Source organism: Mobula birostris, chromosome 12 (genome assembly GCF_030028105.1).
Source record: "Mobula birostris isolate sMobBir1 chromosome 12, sMobBir1.hap1, whole genome shotgun sequence".
NCBI classification, from domain to species: Eukaryota; Metazoa; Chordata; class Chondrichthyes; order Myliobatiformes; family Myliobatidae; genus Mobula; species Mobula birostris.
This window is the reverse complement of record NC_092381.1, coordinates 68671680-68698640: the sequence shown is the minus strand read 5'-3', so window position 1 is coordinate 68698640 and position 26961 is coordinate 68671680. Positions and strand designations below refer to the sequence as shown.

The 26961-nt window shown below is 40.8% G+C and overlaps 1 protein-coding gene across 2 annotated transcripts in view; it reads left to right on the top strand.

Moving 5' to 3' along the window:
• Nucleotides 1–26961, top strand: part of rnf2 (ring finger protein 2) — a 72662-nt gene that overhangs the window by 33130 nt on the left and 12571 nt on the right. For both annotated transcript variants that reach the window (XR_011888044.1, XM_072274009.1), the window contains exons 3-6: nt 7648–7808; nt 15370–15585; nt 20880–21158; nt 24537–24593. Coding sequence is in view for 1 of the 2 variants with exons in the window: in XM_072274009.1 (XP_072130110.1) it covers nt 7648–7808; nt 15370–15585; nt 20880–21158; nt 24537–24593 (713 nt within the window). In the remaining variant the exon portion in view is untranslated. The remainder of the gene's footprint in view (nt 1–7647; nt 7809–15369; nt 15586–20879; nt 21159–24536; nt 24594–26961) is intronic.

The following is a 26961-nucleotide window of genomic DNA, read 5'->3' as shown; positions in this document are numbered from 1 at the left end:
CCAAGTGGTTAAGGTGGTCCGTCTAGTGATCTGAAGGTCGCTAGTTCGAGCCTCAGCTGTGGCAGAGTGTTTGTGTCCTTGAGCAAGGCACTTAACCACACATTGCTCTAGTGTCTGTGCGAGGAGTGGCGCCCCACACAGACTTCCAATCTGCGCCTTGTAAGGCATGAAAATGCCTGTCACGAGGACTTCCGGGTCATCAAGGGAATGGCGGCGTAAGGAAAAGGTCTCTCGACAAAAAAGAAGGTAAACTGCCCCATAATCAAATTTAGACAAATACTTAATATTACATAACTATATTAATAAAAGGGGCAAGGATGATGTCTAAGAACAAGATTAAAAAGTCCGCTCCGAAGGCTGATAAACATAAAGAGACGCAGCAAGGCGACGGGCCTAGCTCCCCCACGGCAAGCCAGGATGGAGATAATGAGGGGGAATCGGTGGCTCTGTCCTTGATTCTCAGAGAGATTCGCGAGTTCTGACAAGATAACAGCAAACAGCTGGAAGATATTAAGGGAGAAATAGTAAAAACTAACTCGCAGATAGATGAAGCTGAAGCGAGGATTGTTGGAATTGAAGAGAAGCTACAAAACGCAGAGGAGGTGATAGCAGAAATGCTGAAGCTGCAAGACCAGCTCCAGTGGAAACTAATAGATCAAGAAGGCCGCTCGAGAAGGGAAAATGTGAGGATTTACGGAGTTCCCGAAGGAACTGAAGGTAAACCCGGATTGATGATTCCCTTCGTGGAGAAGCTACTTAGAGAGAACCTTGATATACCAGCCGCAAAAGACCTACAGATAGAAAGAGCTCACCGCGCGTTGGCACCACAGCCTCCAGCAGGCGCCCAGCACAGATCGATTCTGGTCAGATTTCTCAGTTACAGAACGAAGGAAGAGGTTAAAAGGGCATGGCAAAAGAAAGGTTTCATGTGGAACAACTGTAAAATCAGTTTAGACCATGACTACACACCCGGGATTCTTGCCAGACGGAAGGAATATACGGAATATACGGAAACACGGAGAGTCCTGAAGGAAAACAACATCAGGTTCCAGACCCTGTATCCAGCTCGGCTGAGAGTCTTTTACGACGAAGGGACAAAAACTTACGCTACGGTGGAGGAGGCAACATTGGACCTGACGGACCGGGGACTACCTATTAAAGTTATCACCCAACCGGAGTCGCTACTGGAGAGGATTCAGCAGAAGTCGTGGCAGTTAGTGGGGCGAGGACGCTCCACTCGAACCAGAGTGTCAAACTACAAGGAAAAGCTGCAAATATTCAGACGCGAATGTACAGAGAACATAGATTAATTAAGAGAAATGACTGAAAAGAGCAAATCGGACTTAAAGGTAAAATGAAAACTGGTAACTGAAAATAAACTAGACGGAATAACTTGAATGATAGCAATATGGTCGAGACATAAATAGGAGAAAATTCTCTATGATTATTCAAACTGCTGAGGGCCCTCTAACACAGGGTGAAGATAGAGGTTATCCCTCTGAATTGAGGCGGGTCGGTGCTCAGGCCTCTCTGTGGGAAGTCGGGAAAAATTTTCAAATGTTATACGTTCAAAAATGTCTAGGGTGTGGTTATATGTCTTGGTTTACTGTTGAGAAGGGATTGCTTACTGTTTGGTTAGAAAAGGAAAGTGTTTTTTTTTCTACTAGAGAAAAATGCAAACTGAATTGGTAAAAATAATTTCCTATAATGTTAATGGGGTTTTGAATCCAATTAAAAGAAATAAGATTATGTCTAAATTGAAAAAAGAGAGGGCACAAATAGCTTTCCTCCAGGAAACACATATGAGCCAATCTGAACATGGAAAATTAAAAAGAATGGGCTTTAAGCATGTATTTTATTCATCATATAAATTGAGTCACAAAAGAGGGGTAGCTACTTTAATATCAAGTACTCTTAATTATGAACATATTTCAGAGACTAGAGATAAAGAAGGACGGTTCGTAAAAATCACAGGAAGAATAGAAGGTACAGAAATAACATTGCTGAATGTTTATGCTCCTCCAGGTTGTGAATGGTCATTTTATAGACACATTTTTGACCTAATGGTCAGTTCTCAAGGGATAGTAATTTGTGGAGGGGATTTTAATATTAGATTAAATCCTATATTAGATTCTTCAAGAATAGTTACTCAGAATAAACCTCTGACTCGGAAAGTGAATTCATTGATGGAGGAGTTGGGAATTATAGATGTCTGGAGGGAATTACACCCTACTAGTAAAGATTATACATATTACTCTTTCCCTCATTCAGCCTATTCAAGGATAGACTATTTCTTTATCTTTAATACAGATAGACTCAGGATAAAAAACTGTAATATTGCAACAATTGATCTGTCGGATCATAGCCCAGTCTCTATGTCTCTAATCCTGGAAAGGAAATTGAGGAAAACACTATGGAGGCTAAACTCACATATACTCAATAACCCGAAAGTAATGGAGAGATTAAGGGGAGAAATCAAAGAATATCTAGACCTTAATGACACGGGAGAAACATCACCAGTGATCTTATGGGATACATTGAAAGCTGTACTGAGAGAGAAAATTATTTCCATTACCACTCACATGAAAAAAATCAATGCACAAAAATTAGCAGACCTTCAAGGAAAATTAAAACAACTTCAAGTTGTAGGTAGCAACAAAAGTAATTCAAATCGAAAACAAGAAATTAGGAAATTGCAAAGTGAAATTGACGATATTTATACGTTGGAAACTCAAAGAAATTTTCTTTACCTGAGACAAAAGAATTATGAAGTGGGAGGTAAATCAGCTAGATTATTAGCATATAAATTACGAAAACAACAAGCAGACAATACAATTCATAAAATAAAGAATCCAAAGACAAAGCTTGTGGAGAGTACAATAGGGAAAATTCAAGAGAGTTTTGAAACATATTATCGAGAGCTGTACTCCCAACCCCAGGCCCCCAATGAGCCCCATATAGACAGTGTATTGAATTTTTTAGATCTACCTAAACTTACAGATTTACAAAATGAAAGTTTATTAGAACCAGTAACTGTCAAAGAACTGAACGTGGCCATCTCTAGGTTAAAGGCTGGAAAGTCCCCGGGTTCTGATGGGTTTACCTCAGAGTGGTACAAGTCCTTGAAGACACAGTTAGCCCCATTACTACGTAACACCTTTAATCGGATCTTGCAGAGAGGAGAAACTCCACCTTCCTGGAGAGAAGTGATTATTTCAGTTATTCCTAAAGAGGGTAAAGATAAACGAGAATGTGGCAATTATCGGCCAATTAGTGTTCTTAATTTAGATTACAAACTATTTACATCTATATTAGCGCACAGATTGGAAAAGCTTTTACCTGGCCTAATCCATTTAGACCAGACTGGATTTATTCACCAAAGACAAACACAGGACAACATAAGGAGAACTCTGCACATATTAGAACAGGTTAATAAGAATGAGACAGAGACAATGGTAGTAGGATTGGACGCTGAGAAAACTTTTGATTTGGTTAGTTGGGCATTCCTATACAGAGTGTTAGGAAGATTCGGCTTTCAAGAAAAGTTTATTAAAGTAATTCAGACTCTATATGACAGCCCTACAGCCCGAATTAAGATAAATGGGGACCTCTCTGACTCCTTCATCTTAGAGAGAGGCACTAGACAGGGATGCCCAATTTCTCCTCTCCTTTTTGTGCTATATATTGAACCACTTGCCCAACAAATAAGACAGAGTGAAATCGTAAAAGGTATCAAGGTGGCAGGGATTGAACAGAAAGTGGCGTTATTGGCAGATGACGTTTTGGTCTATCTGAGTGAACCAGAAAAATCATTTATAGGATTGTTTACACTGTTGGATGACTTCGGGAAAATATCAGGTTATAAAATAAATGTAAAGAAAACGCAGGTTATGTCCCTAAATTATACACCATCCAAAAAATTGCAGGATACATATGATCTTAAGTGGGAAGCTAAATCATTAAAATATTTAGGAATAACCCTGCCGAAGGATCTTTCAACACTGTCACAGGTAAATTATGGGCCATTAATCTCAGAGATAAAAGCAGATATGCATAGATGGAATCTTATCCCCTTTTTAAGTTTAAATTCAAGGATAAATACTATAAAAATGAATATTCTTCCTGGGTTATTGTATCTTTTCCGTACTTTACCAGTGGAGGTGGATGATAATCAATTCAGAGAATGGGACAAATGGATTTCCCGCTTCATTTGGCAAGGAAAGAAACCTAGAATTCGATATAACACCTTACAGTTAGGGAAGGAAGGAGGAGGTATGGTTCTTCCTTGCCTGAGAAATTATTTTTATGCCTCACAGATAACCCCTCTGTTATATTGGTGTAATAGGGAATATAAGGCTAGATGGAAGGAAATAGAATTTGGATTAGTTGACAGTTTTCCTCTTCAGACCTCAATAGCTGACAAAGGATTGATGGCCCAGTTGGAAAAATTTAAAAACGCTTGGATAAATCTTACATTAAAAGTATGGTAGAAGGTGGTTAATTCATGTGGAATTAATAACATGTTAAAACTCTTTAGATGGTGTGCATATGATACCGAATTCCTTCCCAACAGAGGAGATAAAAGATTTGAGCTATGGATAAAGAAAGGTCTTACAACCTACCTCTCATTTATAGATAAAAGAGTATTACAAAGTTTCCAAATCCTGCAGGACAAACATGGCCTAGAACATAATGACTTTTTTAGGTACCTTCAAGTACGAAACTATGTTAACCAGAGTTGTAGATATACAGACCTATCAACAGTAGAATTAGAATTTTTCAAGATTCTGAATTCGGCTGGCAGTTCAATACCTAGTAAATCAGTTTCTCGATTATATAATGCACTCTCCCATGCTAAAAATGTAAATACACTGTATATTAAAGAGAAGTGGGAGAAAGAAGCGGGGTTGGTACTTTCAGAGGAGGCTTGGGAGAAAATCTGCAGCTTTCAATGGTCCTTGACTAATTCTTTGACTTGGAGAGAACATTGTTGGAAAAACATTATAAGATACTTCAAGACCCCATATCAGGAAAAATATAAAGATACAAACATGACGTGTTGGAGAAGGTGCGGCTCCAAGGAGGCAAATCATTTTCATATTTTTTGAGATTGCCCTAAATTAAGTCTATTTTGGGAAGGTATTCATAGAACATTAGTTAAGGTACTTAGGTCCCAGATACCTCTGAACTTTGAGATGCTCTATTTGGGGCATGTATTGTTTCTTGAACAGAAGGAAGATATAAAGTTGCTGCAGGCCCTCCTAGCGGCAAGTAAGAAATCAATCACTAGAAAATGGCTAAATCCAATACCACCTACATTAGAAGATTGGTACGAAATTATCTTGGAAATATTTAAAATGGAAAAGTTGACTTACTCCCTGAGAACTCAAAAAGAAAAATTTTATCAAATCTGGAATAAATGGATTGAATATATAACCCCAATGCGAGCAGACTTTAGATGACTCTCCTAATGATTTATACTGCTCTTCTCATCAACACAGTAATATTGCTAATGTAAGCACCCCTAGTCTAAATGTTTGTTTTTTTTGTTTTCTTTTGGAAAATAGAGAATTAACACAAGTAAAGGGAAAGATTTGGGAAAGGGATAAAAAAATGAAAAAATTAAGTAAATAAGTACATAGGGATTGGATAATTATGTCTGCGGGCAGGAGCAAGCATGAACAAATTAGGATATAAACACCTACAATGGTTGATAGATAGGCTTATATACAACATTTTGGACCAGTGGAAATGGTCCAGAAGGGTTATATGGAAACTATTATTACCATTTTTCTTAACAACTAATTCCATTACTTAGCCTAATAGGTTAGATTTACCACAGTACATAATTATCTACTTAAATGTTTATTTTCCTTTTATGTCATCTCAATGTGTACTTAAGAATGTATAAATAATTGTAGTTTTATACATATAAAAAAATGGAAAAGGTTATATGTGTGAAAAAAGTACATGATATTTGTGAATTCCTTATCCAAATAAAAATAAAATTAAAAAAAAAAGAAAATGCCTGACACAAGCCTCTCATGGTCTGAGTTGACGTTCCCTCCCTCCCTCCCTCCCCCCTTCAGCAAAATTGTTAATGTAGATCAAGAACAGCTGGGGTCAAGCACTGATCTACGAACCATAGTTTGCCATCCTGAAAAGACAATTTATTCCTTTTTGTGCCCTCTCTGGTAAATAGTTCTCAATCAGTATATTATCCCAATTCTGTTAGTGTTTATCTTGTTAACCAACTCCTGTGTGGGAATTCATCAAAACACTTTGAAAATCCGTTGGTTCTCACATCTATTCTAATAGTTATGTTATCAAGAATTCTAGTAAAGTAGACAAATATAATTTACGTTTCATAAATCTGCACAATTCATTTCTAAGATGTTCTGTTTATATATTTCTTTGTAGGTTTGTTTTTCCCCAAAACTATTGTTGAGACAATTTGTGCCCTGTTTTCTCCAGTAGTGGGGTCATGCTTATTCTCCTCAAATTCACGGGAAGAAGTTGGGTTCTGATGTCACTTCATTAAAAATTCTGAATATACATCATTAGGCCTTGAGATTAATCAGATTTCAAGCTCAGTAACTTCTCCAGGACTTTTTTTTATTAATAGTTAGTCAGTTCCTCATTTTCATTAGATCCTTCATTGTCCACGATATATGTTAGACTTTCTTGTTCTCAGAGCTTCGGATTTCAGTTTTTTTTGCATTGCTTTCAAATTGTTTGATCATCGTTATAAAATATCCTGACTTCATTAGACTGAGTCATCAGGGGAAATATCCAGATTGTCTGGTTAATAAACTGCCTACTGCAATGACAGGATCTTAATGCATTTTTGAAAGCTTGTTTAAGAAACGCAAAGCTGCCCTGTGAAGTCTAAAATGGTCAGATGCATGTGCTGCAATGGGGTCTTGCATTTTGCTGAGGAAGGTACTTTTATGTCTGAGAAGAAGGAATCTTAATTTTTTTTTTGGCAGGAACAAACCAGAACCGTCTGGGCCATTATGTTGCTTTTAAAATGAAGATATTAATACAGTATATGGTGTTATCTTTTCTATCTTAGAGAATTTACATATTAGATACTAGCAAAGTTAAGCGTTAATAATTTCTTTCATAACATGGCTGTTAATTAACATGCTGAGATTTGGTTTCAATTTTAAGTGAAGATATGAATGTGCTTGAAAAATCTTTTACTTGCATGGAGAACACAATTTCAGTTGTTTTGTAAGTAAATCGTTTTGTAACCATTCTGCAACAAATTTCTTTCTCTTTGACAATCACCCATAGTGCCACACACTAAATTGTGGAAGTCTTCTTCAGATGGGCAATGAATGCTTTAGAGTAGGACTAAACCTTCCTCTTTATCTTCTTCTCACCTTGCTGTTCTGCTATTGCGCTTGGCTTCTGTAGAATTCTACCTACCAAGTGCTTGAAAACCAGTAAGACTCTCCCATTAATAATGGTGATGGTAGCTGAGGCTAGGTTCTAATTGATCCAGAGGTAATGAGGAGTTCTCTGACTTGTTAAAAATCACTTCACAATGCACCAGAGGCTGTTGATCACTTAATCTAGAGAGATGTGACTTAACAGCCATTATGTGGCTACTTGATGAAATTTGAACTTTGTGATTTACAGGAGGCAATCACAGATGGCATGGAGATTGCAGTGTCACCAAGAAGTCTCCACAGTGAGCTGATGTGTCCAATCTGCCTAGACATGCTGAAGAACACTATGACAACCAAAGAGTGTCTCCATCGTTTCTGTGCTGATTGTATTGTTACTGCCCTCAGGAGTGGGTACGTTATAACATGGATATGACAACCAATGACATTTCCTCCCCTGACTTTGACTCGTGGTCTATGATTATTTAAAAATTGGGCTGTGTTTGTGTTTAACATGAAAACCCAAAGTGCTTGGTCATATTTGATTTGCGTGTGCAGACTTCTCTTTAAGTTCGCTGTGGGTGCACCAGTGGGGAACAGCTGAATGTGCATTTCCTCAGCACACCGCTGGCTTCTCACCAGTGTCAGAATGAGAACAGGCAAACAACAGGTGATCAACCTTTTGTTTTGTAAGAAATTTGGCAGGAGACATGGACTCCATTTTCTCCAAAAAATTAAACAATATTTTACTGACACTGCATAGTAGAAACCTTTACCACCAAATACTGCATATGTTATTTTAAGTCATAATCCTTGCAACTTTAGATTTCATAAAGAGAAGTAATAGCTGCCTTTTGTTTCCCTTAATAACATTTAGATTTTATCTATTTTGATTTTATTTTGTCATGCTTTTCACTTCCTCTTTTGCTCAGAAATATGCTACCAGACCTAAGCCAACCCACCCTTTAACGGTCAACTGGAAGTTGGGTGGGACCACCCCTCTTTTTGCAGAACAAACGGGCTTTTGCTTATTGGCTTGGTACAACAGCACAGCTGCAGGAATTGGGTCACAGCCTCTGGGCCCTGACTTGCATCACCACCCTGCAAGCTTTGGATTTCTTTCTAATTTTCTCTGTAATCTGAATTTAAATGAGTGCTTGTTGATGCTTCCTGTACATTCCAATCAGTCAGTCAGCATTATTCCACCATTGGGTTTCTGTCTGACTCTGTGGAATATGATGAGAAAGTGGTGGAGAAGGGCAAAGTGTTTATATTTTAAATCAAGGTTGAATCAACAGCTTGAGAAACAATAATAACATTTTAATTTGTGCGAGTTAAAATGTCATCATGGAAATACAGGAAGGTAATTGATTGGTATGTTTTTCCTCTCTTTACTTTAGAGGTTTGCTCTAAATTACAAATGAGAACATAAGGGGCTGTTGAATTCAGATCAACAGAACAGAAAAGCAGGTGCAGCAGCTTGGCTCTAATACAGAATGACATCAGTACTGTAGTGGAAAATGATTTTGGCTTGGAAGAGCGAGAGGTTGAATCAGTTTGGGTGGAGCTGTGAAAATAGCAGGGAAAAGATGTAATTGCTGGGAGTAGTCTAGAGGTCCCTAACGACAGCCGTACTACAGGATAGACTACAGGTCAGGAAATAATGTTATTTCAGTAATTATGAGTGAATAATAATTATTGAAGACAAACTGACAAAACAAATCAAAGGTAGCCTTGGAAGAATTTAGACTGTGTTCAGGACAGTTTTTGTTTAGAGCAATACATTTTGGAAAAAGTAAAGGGAGTAGGTTATTTTAGACCTGGTCAGGTAGAATGAAATGGGATTAATTAATTTCAGTATTAAGGGCTACTTATTTAAGGTCAAGTTGACCAGGAATTGATTCTTTAGAACTTCATACATTCGGAACTGTGGAGGATGAATCACTGAGTGAGTGAGTGAGTGAGTGAGTGAGTGTGTGTGTGTGTGTATATATATATATAGTGTGTGTGTGTATATATATATATAACATAGAATAGTACAGCACAGTACAGGCCCTTCGGCCCACAATGTTGTGCTGACCCTCAAATCCTGCCTCCCATATAAGCCCCCACCTTAGATTCCTCCATATACCTGTCCAGTAGTCTCGTAAACTTCACTAGTGTATCTGCCTCCACCACTGACTCAGGCAGTGCATTCCACGCACCAACCACTCTGTGAGTAAAAAAACCTTCCTCTAATATCCCCCTTGAACTTCCCACCCCTTACCTTAAAGCCATGTCCTCTTGTATTGAGCAGTGGTGCCCTGGGGAAGAGGTGCTGGCTATCCACTCTATCTATTTCTCTTATTATCTTGTACACCTCTATCATGTCTCCTGTCATCCTCCTCCTCTCCAAAGAGTAAAGCCCTAGCTCCCTTAATCTCTGATCATAATGCATACTCTCTAAACCAGGCAGCATCCTGGTAAATCTCCTCTGTACCCTTTCCAGTGCTTCCACGTCCTTCCTATAGTGAGGTGACCAGAACTGGACACAATACTCCAAGTGTGGCCTAACCAGAGTTTTATAGAGCTGCATCATTACATTGCGACTCTTTAAACTCTATCCCTCGATTTATGAAAGCTAACACCCCATAAGCTTTCTTAACTACCCTATCCACCTGTGAGGCAACTTTCAGGGATCTGTGGACATGTACCCCGAGATCCTTCTGCTCCTCCACACTACCAAGTATCCTGCCATTTACTTTGTACTCTGCCTTGGAGTTTGTCCTTCCAAAGTGTACCACCTCACACTTCTCCGGGTTGAACTCCATCTGCCACTTCTCAGCCCACTTCTGCATCCTATCAATGTCTCTCTGCAATCTTTGACAATCCTCTACACTATCTATAATACCACCAACCTTTGTGTTGTCTGCAAACTTGCCAACCTACCCTTTCTACCCCCACATCTAGGTCGTTAATAAAAATCACGAAAAGTCGAGGTCCCAGAACAGATCCTTGTGGGACATCACTAGTCACAATCCTCCAAGCTGAATGTACTCCCTCCACCACCACTCTCTGCCTTCTGCAAGCAAGCCAATTCTGAATCCACCTGGCCAAACTTCCCTGGATCCTATGCCTTCTAACTTTCTGAATAAGCCTACCGTGTGGAACCTTGTCAAATGCCTTACTACAATCCATATAGATCACATCCACTGCACTACCCTCATCTATATGCCTGGTCACCTCTTCAAAGAACTCTATCAGGCTTGTTAGACACGATCTGCCCTTCACAAAGCCATGCTGACTGTCCCTGATCAGACCATGATTCTCTAAATGCCTATAGATCCTATCTCTAAGAATCTTTTCCAACAGCTTTCCCACCACAGACATAAGGCTCACTGGTCTATAATTACCCGGACTTTCCCTACTACCTTTTTTGAACAAGGGGACAACATTCACTTCCCTCCAATCCTCCGGTACCATTCCCGTGGACAACGAGGACATAAAGATCCTAGCCAGAGGCTCAGCAATCTCTTCTCTCGCCTCGTGGAGCAGCCTGGGGAATATTCCGTCAGGCCCCAGGGACTTATCTGTCCTAATGTATTTTAACAACTCCAACACCTCCTCTCCCTTAATATCAACATGCTCCAGAACATCAACCTCACTCATATTGTCCTCACTGTCATCAAGTTCCCTCTCATTGGTGAATACCGAAGAGAAGTATTCATTGAGGACCTCGCTCACTTCCACAGCCTCCAGGCACATCTTCCCATCTTTATCTCTAATCGGTCCTACCTTCACTCCTGTCATCCTTTTTTTCTTCACCTAATTGAAGAATGCCTGGGGTTTTTCCTTTACCCTACTCGCCAAGGCCTTCTCATGCCCCCTTCTTGCTCTTCTCAGCCCCTTCTTAAGCTCCTTTCTTGCTTCCCTATATTCCTCAATAGACCCATCTGAGGTTTGCTTCCTAAACCTCATGTATGCTGCCTTCTTCCACCTGACTAGATTTTCCACCTCACTTGTCACCCATGGTTCCTTCACCCTACCATTCTTTATCTTCCTCACCGGGACAAATTTATCCCTTACATCCTGCAAGAGATCTCTAAACATCGACCACATGTCCATAGTACATTTCCCTGCAAAAACATCATCCCAATTCACACCCGCAAGTTCTAGCCTTATAGCCTCATAATTTGCCTTTCCCCAATTAAAAATGTTCCTGTCCTCTTTGATTCTGTCCTTTTCCATGATAATTATAAAGGCCAGGGAGCAGTGGTCACTGTCCCCCAGATGCTCACCCACTGAGAGATCTGTGACCTGACCCGGTTCATTACCTAGTACTAGATCTAGTATGGCATTCCCCCTGGTCGGCCTGTCCACATACTGTGACAGGAATCCATCCTGGACACACTTAACAAATTCTGCCCCATCTAAACCCTTGGAACTAATCAGGTGCCAATCAGTATTCGGGAAGTTAAAGTGCCCCATGATAACAACCCTGTTATTTTTACACCTTTCCAAAATCTGCCTCCCATAATCTGCTCCTCTGTATCTCTGCTGCTACCAGGGGGCCTATAGAATACCCCCAGTAGAGTAACTGCTCCCTTCCTGTTCCTGACTTCCACCTATATTGACTCAAAAGAGGATCCTGCTACATTACCCACCCTTTCTGTAGCTGTAATAGTATCCCTGACCAGTAATGCCACCCCTCCTCCCCTTTTTCCACCTTCTCTATCCCTTTTAAAGCACAGAAATGCAGGAATATTGAGAATCCATTCCTGTCTTGGTGCCAGCCAAGTCTCTGTAATGGCCACTACATCATAATTCCATGTTTGTATCCAAGCTCTCAGTTCATCACCTTTGTTCCTGATGCTTCTTGCATTGAGGTACACACATTTCAGCCCTTCTACCTTACCGTCTTTACACCGTTTATTCTGCTTCTCTTTCCTCAAAGCCTCTCTGTATATTAGAGCTGGCTTTACTCCATGCACTTCTTTCACTGCTCTATCACTCTGGGTCCCATCCCCCTCGCAAATTAGTTTAAACCCTCCCGAACCATGCTAGCAAACCTACCTGTGTGTGTGTGTGTGTGTGTGTGTGTGTATATATATATATATATATATATATATATATATATATATATATAGAGAGAGAGAGAGAGGGATATATATATATATATATAGAGAGAGAGAGAGAGACACACACACACACACACACACACACACACACACACACACACACAAGATTGAGACAGATATTGGGTCTGTAGGAAAGTCTAAAACAATGGGGAATGGCAGGGTGAGGACAAGATCAAATTAGCTGTGGTAATTTTGAACTGAGAAATGGACTACAGAGGCTGTGTGGCCTACTGCTGTCCCTATTTCTTATGTTGTTTTAATTAATGTTCAGAGGGTAAATGATTCTCTAGAGAAGAAAGATTGATATATGGTCATTTTGTAAAGGTTCATTTTATTATCCAACTATGTATGTAGTATACAACTCAATTGTTTGCAGTGGACTCAATGAGCCTTATTAAAACATTAGAAAGAGGAGTAGGCGGAGACCATATGGCCTTTGAACTTGCTTTGCCTTTGAATGAGATCATGGCAGATCTGCTCTTGGCCTCAGCACCTCATCATCATCATTATGTGCCATATCATTGAATGATGTAGGCGATCATGGTCCCATGACTATGATTGTTCTTGGCAAAATTTTCTACAGAAGTGGTTTGCCATTGCCTTCTTCTGGGCCGCGTCTTTACAAGATGGATGACTCCAGCTATTATCAATACACTTCGGGGGTTGTCTGCATGATGTCAGAGGTCACATAACCAGGACTTGTGATACAAACCAGCTGTTCCCAAGGCTTCATGTGACCCTGATGGTGGGTGCTAGGGGCGAAGTAGGTGCTAAACCCTGCCCAAGGGTGACCTACAGGTTAGCGGAGGGAAGGAGTGCCTTACATCTCCTATGGTAGAGACATATCTCCACCCTACCACCCAGACCTCAGCACATAACATCCTCAAACTCCCCATAGGCAAAAAAATCGGTCTTACCTTAGTTGTGTATGTATTGAGTGATTCATTCTCAAAAGCTCCCTTGGATAGAGAATTCTAAAGCTTCATAACTCTCAATCTGCAGGGTGGGCAAAGTGGGTACAGTTGACTTGAATTTCTAGAAGGCATTTGATTAGAGTGCACATAAAAGGAGCAGGAGTTGGCCAAGTGTGTCCATCCAGAGAGAGAGAAGCTAAGGAAAATGTTAGTCCCTTAGTACAGTGTTCTCTCTAAGGTGTGCACGCGCACAGATCTTTTGCTACTAGTGCACAAAGGAATTTAAACTGTGCAGAAAAGGTTGTCACCATCTACATCAGTAGCATGTTAAGTATATTTCATGATTGTATACAATCACGTTTCCTTTTCCAGTTTCTGCGGACAGTGTTGACAATGTGGAGATTGCAATGATTTGTAGATTTTAGAACTAGCTTATTTATACTGTTTTTATTGGAAAAAAAATTATTCAGTGCACGCATGTTGTCACTGGACAAAAAATTGGACAGCGCAAGATTTTTGTGCACATCGGTCATTACAAATTAGAGGGAACATTGCGCGTTAGTACTGGGTTAGAAAACTGATAACTGACGGTGGGAGTGGAAGCAGTGGCGGGATGTGAAGGAACTGACAGAGACTCCAAACAATAAGTTTTTAACTATTCATGATGGAGGAGACTAAATCATCCCAATGATGCAGTAGATCTGGAAGGCGTGGAAGGAAGAGAGGAATTTAAAGTACCTTTTACCATTCAAGCTGAGGTCTCAGGCAAACAAATGCAACTGAACGCTGATGTGCCCTGTTCTTAAAAAGCAGTGGCTGCATAAATAGTAGATATGTTAGTTGGGGTCTTCCTAAACTTCATTGATTTTGGAGAGGTTCCAGTGAATTGGAATAATTGAATTGTCAATTCCTTTTAAAATTTCTTAGGTAACTCTGTACCGCTAGATTCTGATCCAGGGCATTGTAGCCAAATAATGCCTATGGAAGTTGTTGTATTTAACTTCTCGCTGTGTTCTCTTTCATTTCTCCACTAGTGGGTACTCTGTCCCACTAACCCTTTAGAACCCTGACCTTCCTGTTTACAGACTGCAGTTTGACTCTCAGATATGCCAGCAGCTTCTTCCCTTGCCTCCCTGACATTCAGTGAACAGCTCATGGAGGTGCTTGTTACTGTCCTCAGAACTGCTTTCCTGGCTTGGAGAAATGAGAGACTGCAGATGCTAGAATCTGGAGCAAAAATCAAACTGCCACAAGAACTCAGCATCTATGGAGGCAAAGGGATGGTTGACATTTCAAGCTGAGACCCTGCGTCAGGACTGAGAGGGTAAAGGAACAATGGCTTGTAGAGAGGTGGGACAGGAGCTGGTAGGTGATGGGTGGAACCAGGAGGTGGCAGAGGGCAATGAAGGGCAGATGGAGCCAGGTTGAGGGAGTGATGGAGGTGGGTGGTAAAGGAGAACAGAGAGAACCTGGGAGGACTAGTGAGAGGAAGAAAGGAATATTGAATTTTCCAACTTCAGGTAACCAACCCTTCATCTGCCCTGTCCCACCCCTACCCCACACTTCCATATACAAGCCATCTTTTCTCTTTCCCCCTCCAGTCCCAATAGAGAAGCTCATTCTGAAAAGTCAACATGTTCTCTCTGTTTCCACAGATGCTGCTTGACCTGCAGTGTTGTGGATGCTTGCTTTCTTGTTGTCATCTTTCTAATACTTCATCCTCTTCAGCTTCTCATTTTGTTCTGCCTGACTGCTCACCACTTTCCCTGGGCCTCAGTGCCCTGAGGTACCGCCTGATCTAGCCACCCATGAATGCAAAGAGCCTCACACACCCTGCCCACAACTGTGCACGAGAAAGTATCTGTTAATTATGATTCTAGTCTGAATGTTTTATTTTAATATATCTACTCATACTGAATAATTCCAACTTTTTTTTAAAATAAGGAACAAAGAGTGCCCGACCTGCAGGAAAAAACTGGTCTCCAAGAGGTCGCTGCGGCCAGATCCAAACTTTGATGCTTTAATCAGCAAAATCTATCCCAGTCGAGATGAGTATGAGGCCCACCAAGAAAGGGTGCTGGCTCGCATCAGCAAGCACCACAACCAGCAGGCTCTGAGCCACAGCATTGAAGAAGGACTCAAAATGCAGGCACTTAATAGGTAATTATGCTACCTTCCATACTTGATAAATACCAGTGAATTGCCCATGAATTTATAGCTGTAGAAAGGAGATGCAGCAGGTTTCTAATGGATTTTTATAGAAGAGGAGATGCGACACCTCCCAGAAAGGTGGGGTGGTGGGCATGTTTCTGTGCCAAATTGACTCGGTGACACTCCTCCACCCAACAAATGAGGAGTATGCACAGAGGCTGCATTCATTTCATGAGGTCCAGAATACGAGAGCAAGGATGTGATGCTGAGGCTTTATAAGGCCTGGTGAGGCCTCACCTTGAGTATTCTGAACAGTTCTGGGCTCCTCATCTAGGAAGAGGTGTGCTGGCATTGGAGAGGGTCCAGAGGAGGTTCACAGTAATTCCAGGAATGAAAGGGTTATCATACAAGGAGCATTTGATAGCTCTGGATCTGTACTCACTGGAAATTAGAAGGATGAGGGGGGGATCTGGTTGAAACCTTTCTAATGTTGAAAAGCCTAGACAGAGTAGATGTGAAAGGATGTTTCCCATGGTGGGGAGTCTGTGACAAGAGGGCACAGCCTCAAGATAGAGGGACGTCCATTTAAAACAGAGATGCAGAGAAATTTCTTTAGCCAGAGGGTGGTGAATTTGTGGAATTTACTAGCACAGGCAGCTGTGAAGGCCAGATCACTGGGTATATTTAAGGCAGAGCTCAATAGGTTATTGATTGGATATTGACTGCGGAGAAGGCAGGGGAGTGGAGCTGAGGGGTGGAGGGTGCAGGATAAAAGGATCAGCCATGATTGAATGGTGGAGCAGGCTCGATGGGCCAAGTGCCCTAACTCTGCTCCTATGTCTTATGGTTTTTTTAATTGGCATGGTAAGAATATGGGTTGTGTTTGCTGTTCCCAATCATGTTGTGGCTTTCAACATTCAACTGGGGATTTTCAGATGAGCTGCTTAAAACATGCAAAAGAACAAATTATATTTTTATTTCTTGAATTATTCTCCAGTTGGCATGTTCAGCAAGAGTCAGAGGATAGAGAAAAGTACAAAGGAATAGATTCTGGAAAGGAGAAATAGAGTAACTGAGAACTTGTGGAGAGGAGGAGCAAAGAAACAGTGAGGTGGGGAGTGGAGTCAAAGGGCATCAAGAAGACAGTGACCATGAGACAAATGAATCTTCTCTCAAACTTTATAATTAAATAATTCAGACTAAAAGACAAATATATTAATGAGCATAATGTTTGCCTGTAGGAGCATATTTAAACCATCAAGTTTATTTTTTTGCAAAAGCGTTATGAAGAAAAGAAAAATTGAGTGAACAATGAATTGCAATACAAAGTTACTACTGACTCCGGCAAACACATGTGTCCATTGGTCACTTTATTTGTACCTCCTGTACTTATCAAGTGGTCACTGAGTACATGTTCCTTATCTTCAGCTACTGTAACTCATCAGCTGCAAGGTCTGATGAGCTGTGCATTCAGAGATGCTCTTCTGCACACCACTTTTGTAACGTGTGGTTATTTGAGTTGCTGTTGTCCATCACCATCTCCTTTGTCTTACTGATGTTGAACTGTAGATGGTTCAGCTTGCGCCATTTGACAAATTCCTCCACCAGGGCCCTGTACTCATCTTCCCATCCTCCCTTTACACACCCAACTACTGCTGAGTCATCAGAGAATTTCTGCAGATGACATGACTCAGTGTTGTACCTAAAATCTGAGGTATACAGGATAAGCAGGAAGGGAACCAATACAGTCCCAATAGCCAAGAGTTGCAGATCAGGTATGGTCTTGATTTTCAAAACGCAACCAAAGGCTAAATAATCTAGATCTTCTCTCACAGAAATGCTTTATCTTTTACTTGCCTTTACTAAAACGTTAGTCATATACCTTATCTGCTTAAGTTTGGATTCCAAAGGTGAGCCCTTATTTAAAAAACATCCAAAGTATTCAGCAACTGAAATTAAATATTAATATGAAACTGCAGCACCTTCCTTTGACCTCAATAGGACTCTCTAAACTTGCATACTTGGAGTTTTAAATGTATAGCTTTGGTGTTCAGTTACTTATTACAACTAAATCTTAATTAATATTAATTACCTGGTTAATTCTACACTGTTTCAATTGGACTCATTGTTTCCCACACAATAGAAAGTGTACTTAAGTCAATATTGAGCAGCATTTATTATATGAGAATGCTTTGGGTTATTTAATACCCATCAGCAAGTTCCTGTTAAGTAAATTGTTTACTTGTTACTTAAGACAGTACATCTGATTGGCATTGATAAATAAAAAGAACTTTATGACTGTGTGTACATCAATAAAATAAAACATGGAGAGGAAAGATATTTTGCAGCATTTCTAGCCTTCATTATTATTTTGTTTTATAGTTCTACCATTATTGGAAATTGTTTTCTATAAGTGAGAAGCAGGAACAAACTTAATATGGGAGTTTCAAAGAAACTCCCTGCAACAATCACATTGGCTGTATTTTTTTTTTGGAAACTGTAGGAAAATTGCGTTGTCAGAAGCTAAACCTGACAAACGTGCCTGGTGACAAATGCCACTGCAGTATTGTTGCCAAAAATTGAAAGCACCAGCAGTCTGTGCACAGTCCCTAATGTCCATCAAATGAGGTAATTGCAAAACAGGATTGATTGACCTGGATTAAATGAAAAGTTAGTAAAAGATTGCACACCATCTAAATGCAGCAGTGAAAAGAACTTGCTCCATGAGGCAACTATTTGGTTTTAGGGTGAAGATTATTTTTGATTGTTTTCCCCAAGCTCCCTTCATTTGGAAAACTGACATTTCAGAGTTATCAGACCTTCCAACAGTGTCGTATTAGAAACACAGACTTAAGTTTCCATATTATGCTGCTTAAAGCTGCAACAATTTTATATTTGTAAATGGACAAATGGTGTCTTTTGTGTGTCTTTACCACTGTTTTTGTTAACGTAAAAGGTAATTACTGTTGAATAATTTTCTGCAGGAGAGAAGAAGAGCTCCATTTTTATATCTTGAAGCATATCCTGATCTCATTTTTACCACCTTCTGATCAATGATGAAATTCTTTGGCAATACCCTGTCGCTGCTTTGAAGTATGCCACATGGAAATTAGTCAGTAATATCCCTTCTCTTAAACAATCTAGGAAAGGAGAACATTGAACCAGTATCGTACTTGTAGGAGAATGCTTACAAGAAAACTTGGATTACAACCTGCTGATTTCCTGTGTACAGCTTTTGATGCTAGCAATGATGGAAGTTGAAGTGATGATGGTTAAATAATGCAGAAAAAAATTACAGGCGAATTAAGGGCTATGGGGAAAAGGCTGACGGGTGGAGATGAGTCCATGGCCAGATCATCCATGATCTTACTGAATGGCGGAGCAGGCTTGACGGGCCAGGTGGCCGACTCCTGCTCCTATTTCTTATGTTCTTATGACAGAACAGAATCATGCATCAAATAATGAAGTGACATCTGAGGGATTGGAGGGGAGAAGCTTTAAATCAGAGCATGAACAACGAAATTGATTGATTAGCAAGCTGGAAACAGTAAAATTAAGACTGATGTCAAGCATTTCATAATTTCAGTATATCCCAAAGTACTACCTGTATATCAACAAAATACTTTACTTTGTCTTTATTTTAATTTTGACAATCACTGCTACCAACTTCCATACAGAAAACTTTGTTTCTGTTGATAAAGTAAATGATGCACTGGTGTGGTTTGGTGGTGTCGGTTAAGGCCTAAGTATGGTTCAGTGCACCAGATGAGTTTAGGGGAGGGTAAGGGTTGATTGGCCTTGCTTTCAAATATAATCATTGGAACTTGCGACATAGGAGACTATTTGCTGAGTGACTCTCTGCTGGATTCAGTGATACATTTTTATTTATTTAGTGATACAGTGCAGAGTAGGGCCTTTCCTGCCCTTCGAGCCACGCCACCCACCAACCCCTCCTCCCTCCCCCCCCCCCCCCCCCCCGACGACCCTGGTCTAACCCTGACCTGAACACGGGACAACTCACAGTGACCAGTTAACCTACTTGCTACGAATTTAGACTGTAGGAAGAAACTGGAGGACCTAGAGAAAACCCACACATTCTACAGGGAGGACCAACAGAGACTCCTTACAGAATGGCACCTGAATTGAACTCTGAACTCTAATATTGTCATGCTAACCATTGCATTACTGGTCACCCATTCTGTGCCCATGGGCTCTCTTTTATTCATTTCCCTGCAGGACTTTGCCAAACTCCTTACCAAAAAGAAAATCTGTGACTATATTACATGTTTGCAGCATTGTACTGTAGTGGTTAGCACAACACTTTATAGTACCTGGATTCAATTCCTGCTGCTGCCTTAAAGAAGTTTGTATATTCTCCCCGTGACCATATGGGTTTCCTCTGGGTGCTCCGGTTTCCTCCCACCGTCCAAAGACCTACCAGTTGGTAGGTTAATTGGTCATTGTAAATTATCCTGTTCTTAGACTAGGATTAAATTTGGGATTGCTAGGTGACTCGGCTCGAAAGGCCAGAAGGGCTGACTCTGCTCTGTACCTCAAAAGTAAATAAATAAATATCCCCTCCAAGTTATTTACTCAAAAAAACTTCATCAAATATCATCAACTTTATTAATGGATGGCACAACTGATAATGCAGCATTTGTTTGTAGAGGGCTTGGCCTTGAATGCCCGTTGAAAGATTTTTGTACTAAAGCCAGAAGTGCAAACCTTTGGCTCGGTCAAGTCTAAGTCATGTGCATTGTATTATTTTGATACTTGGCTCTTTTGTCACATAAATTGATTTCTGTTCTAGATTAACTTGTGAGTACTGTGAAGTTTGATCACTTTATTGAAATGGAGAGTCAATTCAAATGTCATATTATTTTCATACTTGCCTAAGAGTGTGAAGACAGTCTCTCCCTCTCAGGGCAAATGCTGCCTTCTTTTGAGTTTTGAAGCCCTTTAAATTGCTTTTGTGAGTAAGAATAATGTCCAGTTTTACAGACCTGTGTGCCTGAGCTTCATTGTATTAAAAATGCATCAGCATTGCAGTAGTAACCATGTGGCTTAGAATCCTTCTAGCTTTGGTTTGTCAACAGTTCATATGAATGTTTAAAATTTCAATCTGTCTTGGAAAAGTAATGATTATTCTGCAAATTAAACCATCAGAAGAACAACAGAACTACTTGAATTATTTTGCACTCTGTAATGAAGTAATCTAAGTGAATCAAAGATGTTTGCCCATGAGTTCTTGGTGAGCACCCACTTCAATACCAGTGTGCAAAATTTTTGTCTGTCTGGTACAGAGCGCAGAGGGTAAGAAAGCACCAGGCTGAGAACGGCAGCGGGGCAGAAGATAACGGGGACAGTTCACACTGCAGTAATGCCTCCACTCATAGTAACCAGGAGGCTGGACCTAGTCAGAAACGTGCAAAAACGTCAGATGATTCAGGGCCTGATCTTGACACCACGAATGAGAATGGAACAGGGGATCCTGATCCAGTAACCGATGGAACTAATGAAATTGAACTGGTCTTCAGGCCTCATCCTACGCTGATGGAGAAAGATGAAACAACACAGACCAGGTATGTATAGAAAAGGGATTGTTGCATTTCATTGGATTGAATTGGCTTTATAACTGACATCCTTGATATACATGAATAAAAATCTTCACCTTACATCTCTGTTTAAATGTGCAATTATAGTAATTTATAATAAATAGTATGTGCAACAAGATAGACAATATAATCTAGAAATACAGTTATGAGTTCATCAGTCTGATGGCCTGGTGGAAGCAGCTGTCCCGGAGCCTGTTGGTCCTGGCCTTCATGCTGCGGTACCATTTCCCAGATGGTAGCAGCTGGAATAGATGGTGATTGGGGTGACCCCAATGATACTTTGGGTCCTTTTTACACACCGGTCTTTGTAAATGTCCTGAATAATGGGAACTTCACAGCTACAGATGCGCTGGGCTGTCCGCACCATTCTCTGCAGAGTCCTGTGATTAAGAGAGGTACAGTTCCCATACCAGGTAGTGATGCAGCCAGTCAGGATGCTCTCAATTGTACCCCTGTAGAAAGTTCTTGGGATCTGGGGGCCCATACCAAACTTCTTCAACTGTCTGAGGTGAAAGAGGCACTGCTGTGCCTTTTTCACCACACAGTTGGTATGTACAGACCACGAGATTCTCAGTGATGTTTATGCCGAGGAACTTAAAGCTGTTCACCCTCTCAACCCCAGATCCATGGATGTCAAAAGGGGCTAGCCCATCTCCATTCCTTCTGTAATCCACGACCAGTTCCTTTGTTTTTGAGGGAGAGGTTGTTTTCTTGACACCACTGCGTCAGGGTGATGAATTCTTCTCTGTAGGCTGCCTCTTATTATTTGAGATTAGACCAATCAGTATAGTGTCAGCAAATTTAATTAGCAGATTGGAGCTGTGGGTGGCGACGCAGTCATGGGTATATAGAGAGTAAAGGAGGGGGCTTAGTACACAGTCCTGAGGGGCTCCTGTGTTGAGAGGCAGAGGGGTGGAGGTGAGACGGCCCACTCATACCATCTGCTGGCGATCTGACAGGAAGTCCAGGATCCAGCTGCACGAGGCAGGGTCAAGGCCAAGGTCTCTGAACTTCCTGTCAAACCTGGATGGAATTATGGTGTTGAATGCTGAACTGTAGTCCAAGAACAGCATTCTCACATAAGCATCCCACTTCTCCAGGTGTGTAGAGCTGTGGCTATTGGGTCATCTGTCAATCAGTTGTGTCGGTAGGCGAATTGTAAGGGGTCCAGTGTGGGTGGTAGCAAGCTGCAGATGTAGTCCTTGACCAGCCCCACCCTGGGATGCTGTCCGGTCCCGCAGCCTTGCGACTGTCCACTCGTTGGAAACACCTGAGTACTTCACCTTCAGAGATGACCAAGGTGCAGGTCGCATCAGCTGCAGGTCTCCTCGGGCTCAGTGTTAGCAACATTGAATTGAGCGTTTTATAAAAAAAAAAAAAAAAAAAAAACAGATTTAGCTCATCTGGGAGAGAGGCATCGATGTTGGAAATTCCACTGCATTTAACTTTGAAGTTTACAATGGTGTGCAGACCTTGCCACAAGCTGCGTATGTTGTTGGTGGAGAGTTGGGTCTGGATCTTGTCCCTGTAATTGTCGTTTCGCTGCCTTGATGACTTAGCTCATTTGTTGAGCTCCTGTTGGTTACCGACAACGTAAGCTCTGTGTCACGCAGTAGGTGCTGCTCACACAGAACTGTTGATTCGGGGTTTCTGGTTTGGGTAGACCCTGACCAATTTCTGGGTGACAACATCCTCAATACACTTGTAGATGAAACTAGTGACCCCATTGTGAACATGGAAACATCCTCATCATGGAAGACATTCCAGTTGACGTCATTCGAGCAGTTCTGTAGCATGGAGACCGATTAGTCGGACCAACAGTGGATGGTTTTAACTATGGCCGCCTCTTGTTTCAGCTTCTACCTGTACATCGACAGCAGCCTCACCTCGGAGGGGTGATCTGACTTACCAAGTGGCAGGCGAAAGAGCGCTTTTTAAGCGTTGTGGAAGAGAGAGTAGCAGTGGTCAAGTATCCTATCTCCTCGTGTGCTCACCTGAATGTGTTGACAAAACTTTGGAGAAACTTTAGTCAGTGACGCTCTATGAAAGTCACCGATGACGATGAAGGCAGCCTCCGGGTGTGCAGTCTCCAGGGTCTCGTATTAATTCAGATATTTGAAAAAAAAAAGAAACAGAATATGACATTGAAAACAAATTTCTAGAAGTACATATGTGGTTGGTCACTATTGGAAAAAGAAACACTAATATTCTGAAATACTATTATTGGAGGTTTGTTGTCCACTGCAAAAACAGCTGCAGTTTTTAAAAATAAATTAAATATGAAAAAACTTCAAATATTTATCTACAGTTTGCAGAGTAACCCAAGTGGGATGGTGAATTTGGGCAACAAGATGAAGTTGAGAGTGATTTTTAAGAGTCATTGGGAATTCACAGATTTAAAATTTATGGACATGCAGAGACTTTTTATTATCTAAATAGATAAACCTTAAGTGGTATGACAATTTGATAAGATAGTTAAAATTCATATGTGGAGAGGTTGTGAACAATTTTACTTTTTATTTATTTATGGGATGTGGACATTGCTGTCAATGTCGGCATTTTTTGTACATCATAAATTTCCTTTAAAACGAGGAGGCAGTCCAAGGTCAACTAGAATCAAGTCTAATGCTGAGAAATGAAATCTGCCAATCTTACCTGATTTAAAAGATGTTAGTTAACCACATGGGATTGGCTAACACTAACCTTTTATTTTAATTGCTGAAACTTCTTATACAAACAGGGTAGAATCTGAACTTGTTCCTCTGAATCAATTTCCTGCAATTCTGGGTGATCCTCATAATCTTCTCAAACTGATATAATACGTCTACTTCAAGACAAGGTGTCGTTGTGTTGATCTCTGCTTTATTTGTTTTTAATATTCCAGCCAGGGCAAGGGCTGAGACAATAAACTTGGATTTTTCTGAGGCAAGGACATGGTTTCCTCTCTTGCTAACTATCACTGGAAGTGATACCTGTGGATAAATTTGAGATTTGCTTTTGGTAGTATGATGATCATTTGTTCTACCATCCCTTGAGATGCAGGGCAGTCTAATTCTGGGGCTGTTACTGGGAGGTATCTTCCTCCAGTGGGGTCAGTGATCGCAGGAAATAGAAATTGGAAGAAAACTTGAAGTAGTAGAGAAATGAAAAGTGCAGTATTGTAGACAAGCTTATCATAGTTTTGAAAAAGATAGAACTGTGCCTGAAGATGGTGATGCTGCATTCTGAGTGTTTCATGATGTTGATATTTCTATTTAGCAGAAGCAACCGTGAATACAAATAGTATACAAACAGTTATGAGCCACCATTTACTATGACTCTAAACGGTTTTCTGCTTTAACCAAGGCAGGTCACGGTTGGTGTTCAGAGGATTGTGGGCCGTACACCGGTGTCCAGAAAACGGTAAGCAGTTTCACCAAACTAATTTCTCCATGCAGTAGTAAAAGACTGCTAACTACGGAGATCTGGTAAACCCACTCCAATTATGGTCACACGAGGAAATCTACTGATGCTGGAAGTTCAAGCAACACACATAAAAATTGCTGGTGAACGCAGCAGGCCAGGCAGCATCTCTAGGAAGAGGTACAGTCGACGTTTCGGGCTGAGACCCTTACGAGATCTCTTACTAACTCTTCTTTCAGTTAATCCTGACGAAGAATCTCGGCCCGAAACGTCGACTGTACCTCTTCCTAGAGATGCTGCCTGGCCCACTGCGTTCACCAGCAACTTTTATGCCAGTGACGGTCACTCTTATTTTCTGCCTTCCTTGTAAACCTTCTTTGCACTCTTTCAACCTTATTAATATCCTTCCTGTAATTTGGTGACCAAAACTGCGCAGAATACTCCAAATTTGGCCTCACCAATGCCTTATACAACCTCACCATAACATTCCTACTCTTATACTCAATACTTTGATTTATAAAGGCCAATGTACCAAAAGCTCTCTTTACGACCCTATCTACCTGTGACGCCACTTTGAGGGAATTTTGTATCTGTATTCCCAGATCCTTCTGTTTTACTGCACTCCTCAGTGCCTTACCATTAACCCTGTATGTTCTACCTTGGCTTGTCCTTCCAAAGTGCAATGCCTCACACTTGTCTGTATTAAACTCCATCTGCCATCTTTCAGTCCATTTTTCCAGCTGGTCCAAATCCCTCTGCAAAGCTTTGAAAACCTTCCTCACTGTCCACTACACTTCCAATCTTTGTATTATCAGCAAATTTGCTGATCCAATTTACCACATTATCATCCAGATCATTGATATAGATGACAAATAACAATGGACCCAGCACTGATCCCTGTGGCACACCACTAGTCACAGGCCTCCACTCAGAGAAGCAATCCTCCACTACCACTCTCTGGCTTCTTCCATTGAGCCAGTGTCTAATCCAATTTACTACCTCTCCATGTATACCTAACGATGGAATCTTCCTAACTAACCTCCCATGCGGGACCTTGTCAAAGGCCTTACTGAAATCCATGTGGACAACATCCATTGCCTTCCCTTCATCCACTTTCCTGGTAACCTCCTTGAAAAACTCTAATAGATTGGTCAAACATGACCTACCACGCACAAAGCCATGTTGAATCTTCCTAATAAGTGCCTGTCTATCCAAATACTTGTAGATCCTATCTGTTAGTACTCCTTCCAATAATTTACCTACTACCGACGTCAAACTTACCGGCCTGTAATTTCCCGGATTAGTTTTAGAGCCTTTTTTAAACAACGGAACAACATGAGCTATTTTCCAATCCTCCGGCACCTCACCCGTAGATACCGACATTTTAAATGTATCTGCCAGGGCCCCTGCAATTTCAACACTAGTCTCCTTCAAGGTCCGAGGGAACACCCTGTCAGGTCCTGGGGATTTATCTACTCTGATTTGCCTCAAGATAGCAAGCACCTCCTCCTCCTCCTCCTCCTCCTCAATCTGTATAGGTTCCATGACCTCACTACTTATTTGCCTTATTTCCATTGACTCCATGCCAGTTTCCTTAGTAAATACAGATGCAAAAAAAAAACTGTTTAAGATCTCCCCCATTTCTTTTGGTTCCATACATAGCCGACCACTCTGATCTTCAAGAGGACCAATTTTATCCCTTACTATCCTTTTGCTCTTAATATACCTGTAGAAGCTCTTTGTACTATCCTTCACCTTGACTGCCAAAGCAACCTCATGCCTTTTAACCTTCCTGATTTCTTTAAGTATTTTTTTGCACTTTTTATACTCAAGCACCTTATTTGCTCCCTGTTTCCTATACATGTCATACATCTCTCTCTTCTTCTCTATCAGAGTTCCAATATCCCTTGAGGACCAAGGTTCCTTATTCTTATTCACTTTGCCATTAATCCTGACAGGAACATACAAACTCTGCACTCTCAAAATTTCTCCTTTGAAGGCCTCACACTTACCAATCACATTCTTGCCAGAGAACAACCTGTCCCAGTCCATACTTTTTAGATCCTTTCTCATTTCTTCAAATTTGGCCTTTTTCCAGTTTAGAACCGCAACCCAAGGACCAGATTTATCTTTATCCATGATCAAGTTGAAACTGATGGTTTTATGATCACTGGAACCAAAATGTTCCCCTACACACACTTCCGTCACCTGCCTTAACTCGTTTCCTAATAGGAGATCTAATATTGCATTCTCTCTAGCTGGTGCCTCTATATATAGATTTAGAAAACTTTCCTGAACACATTTTACAAACTCTAACCCGTCTAGACCTTTAACAGTATGGGAATCCCAATCAATATGTGAAAAATTA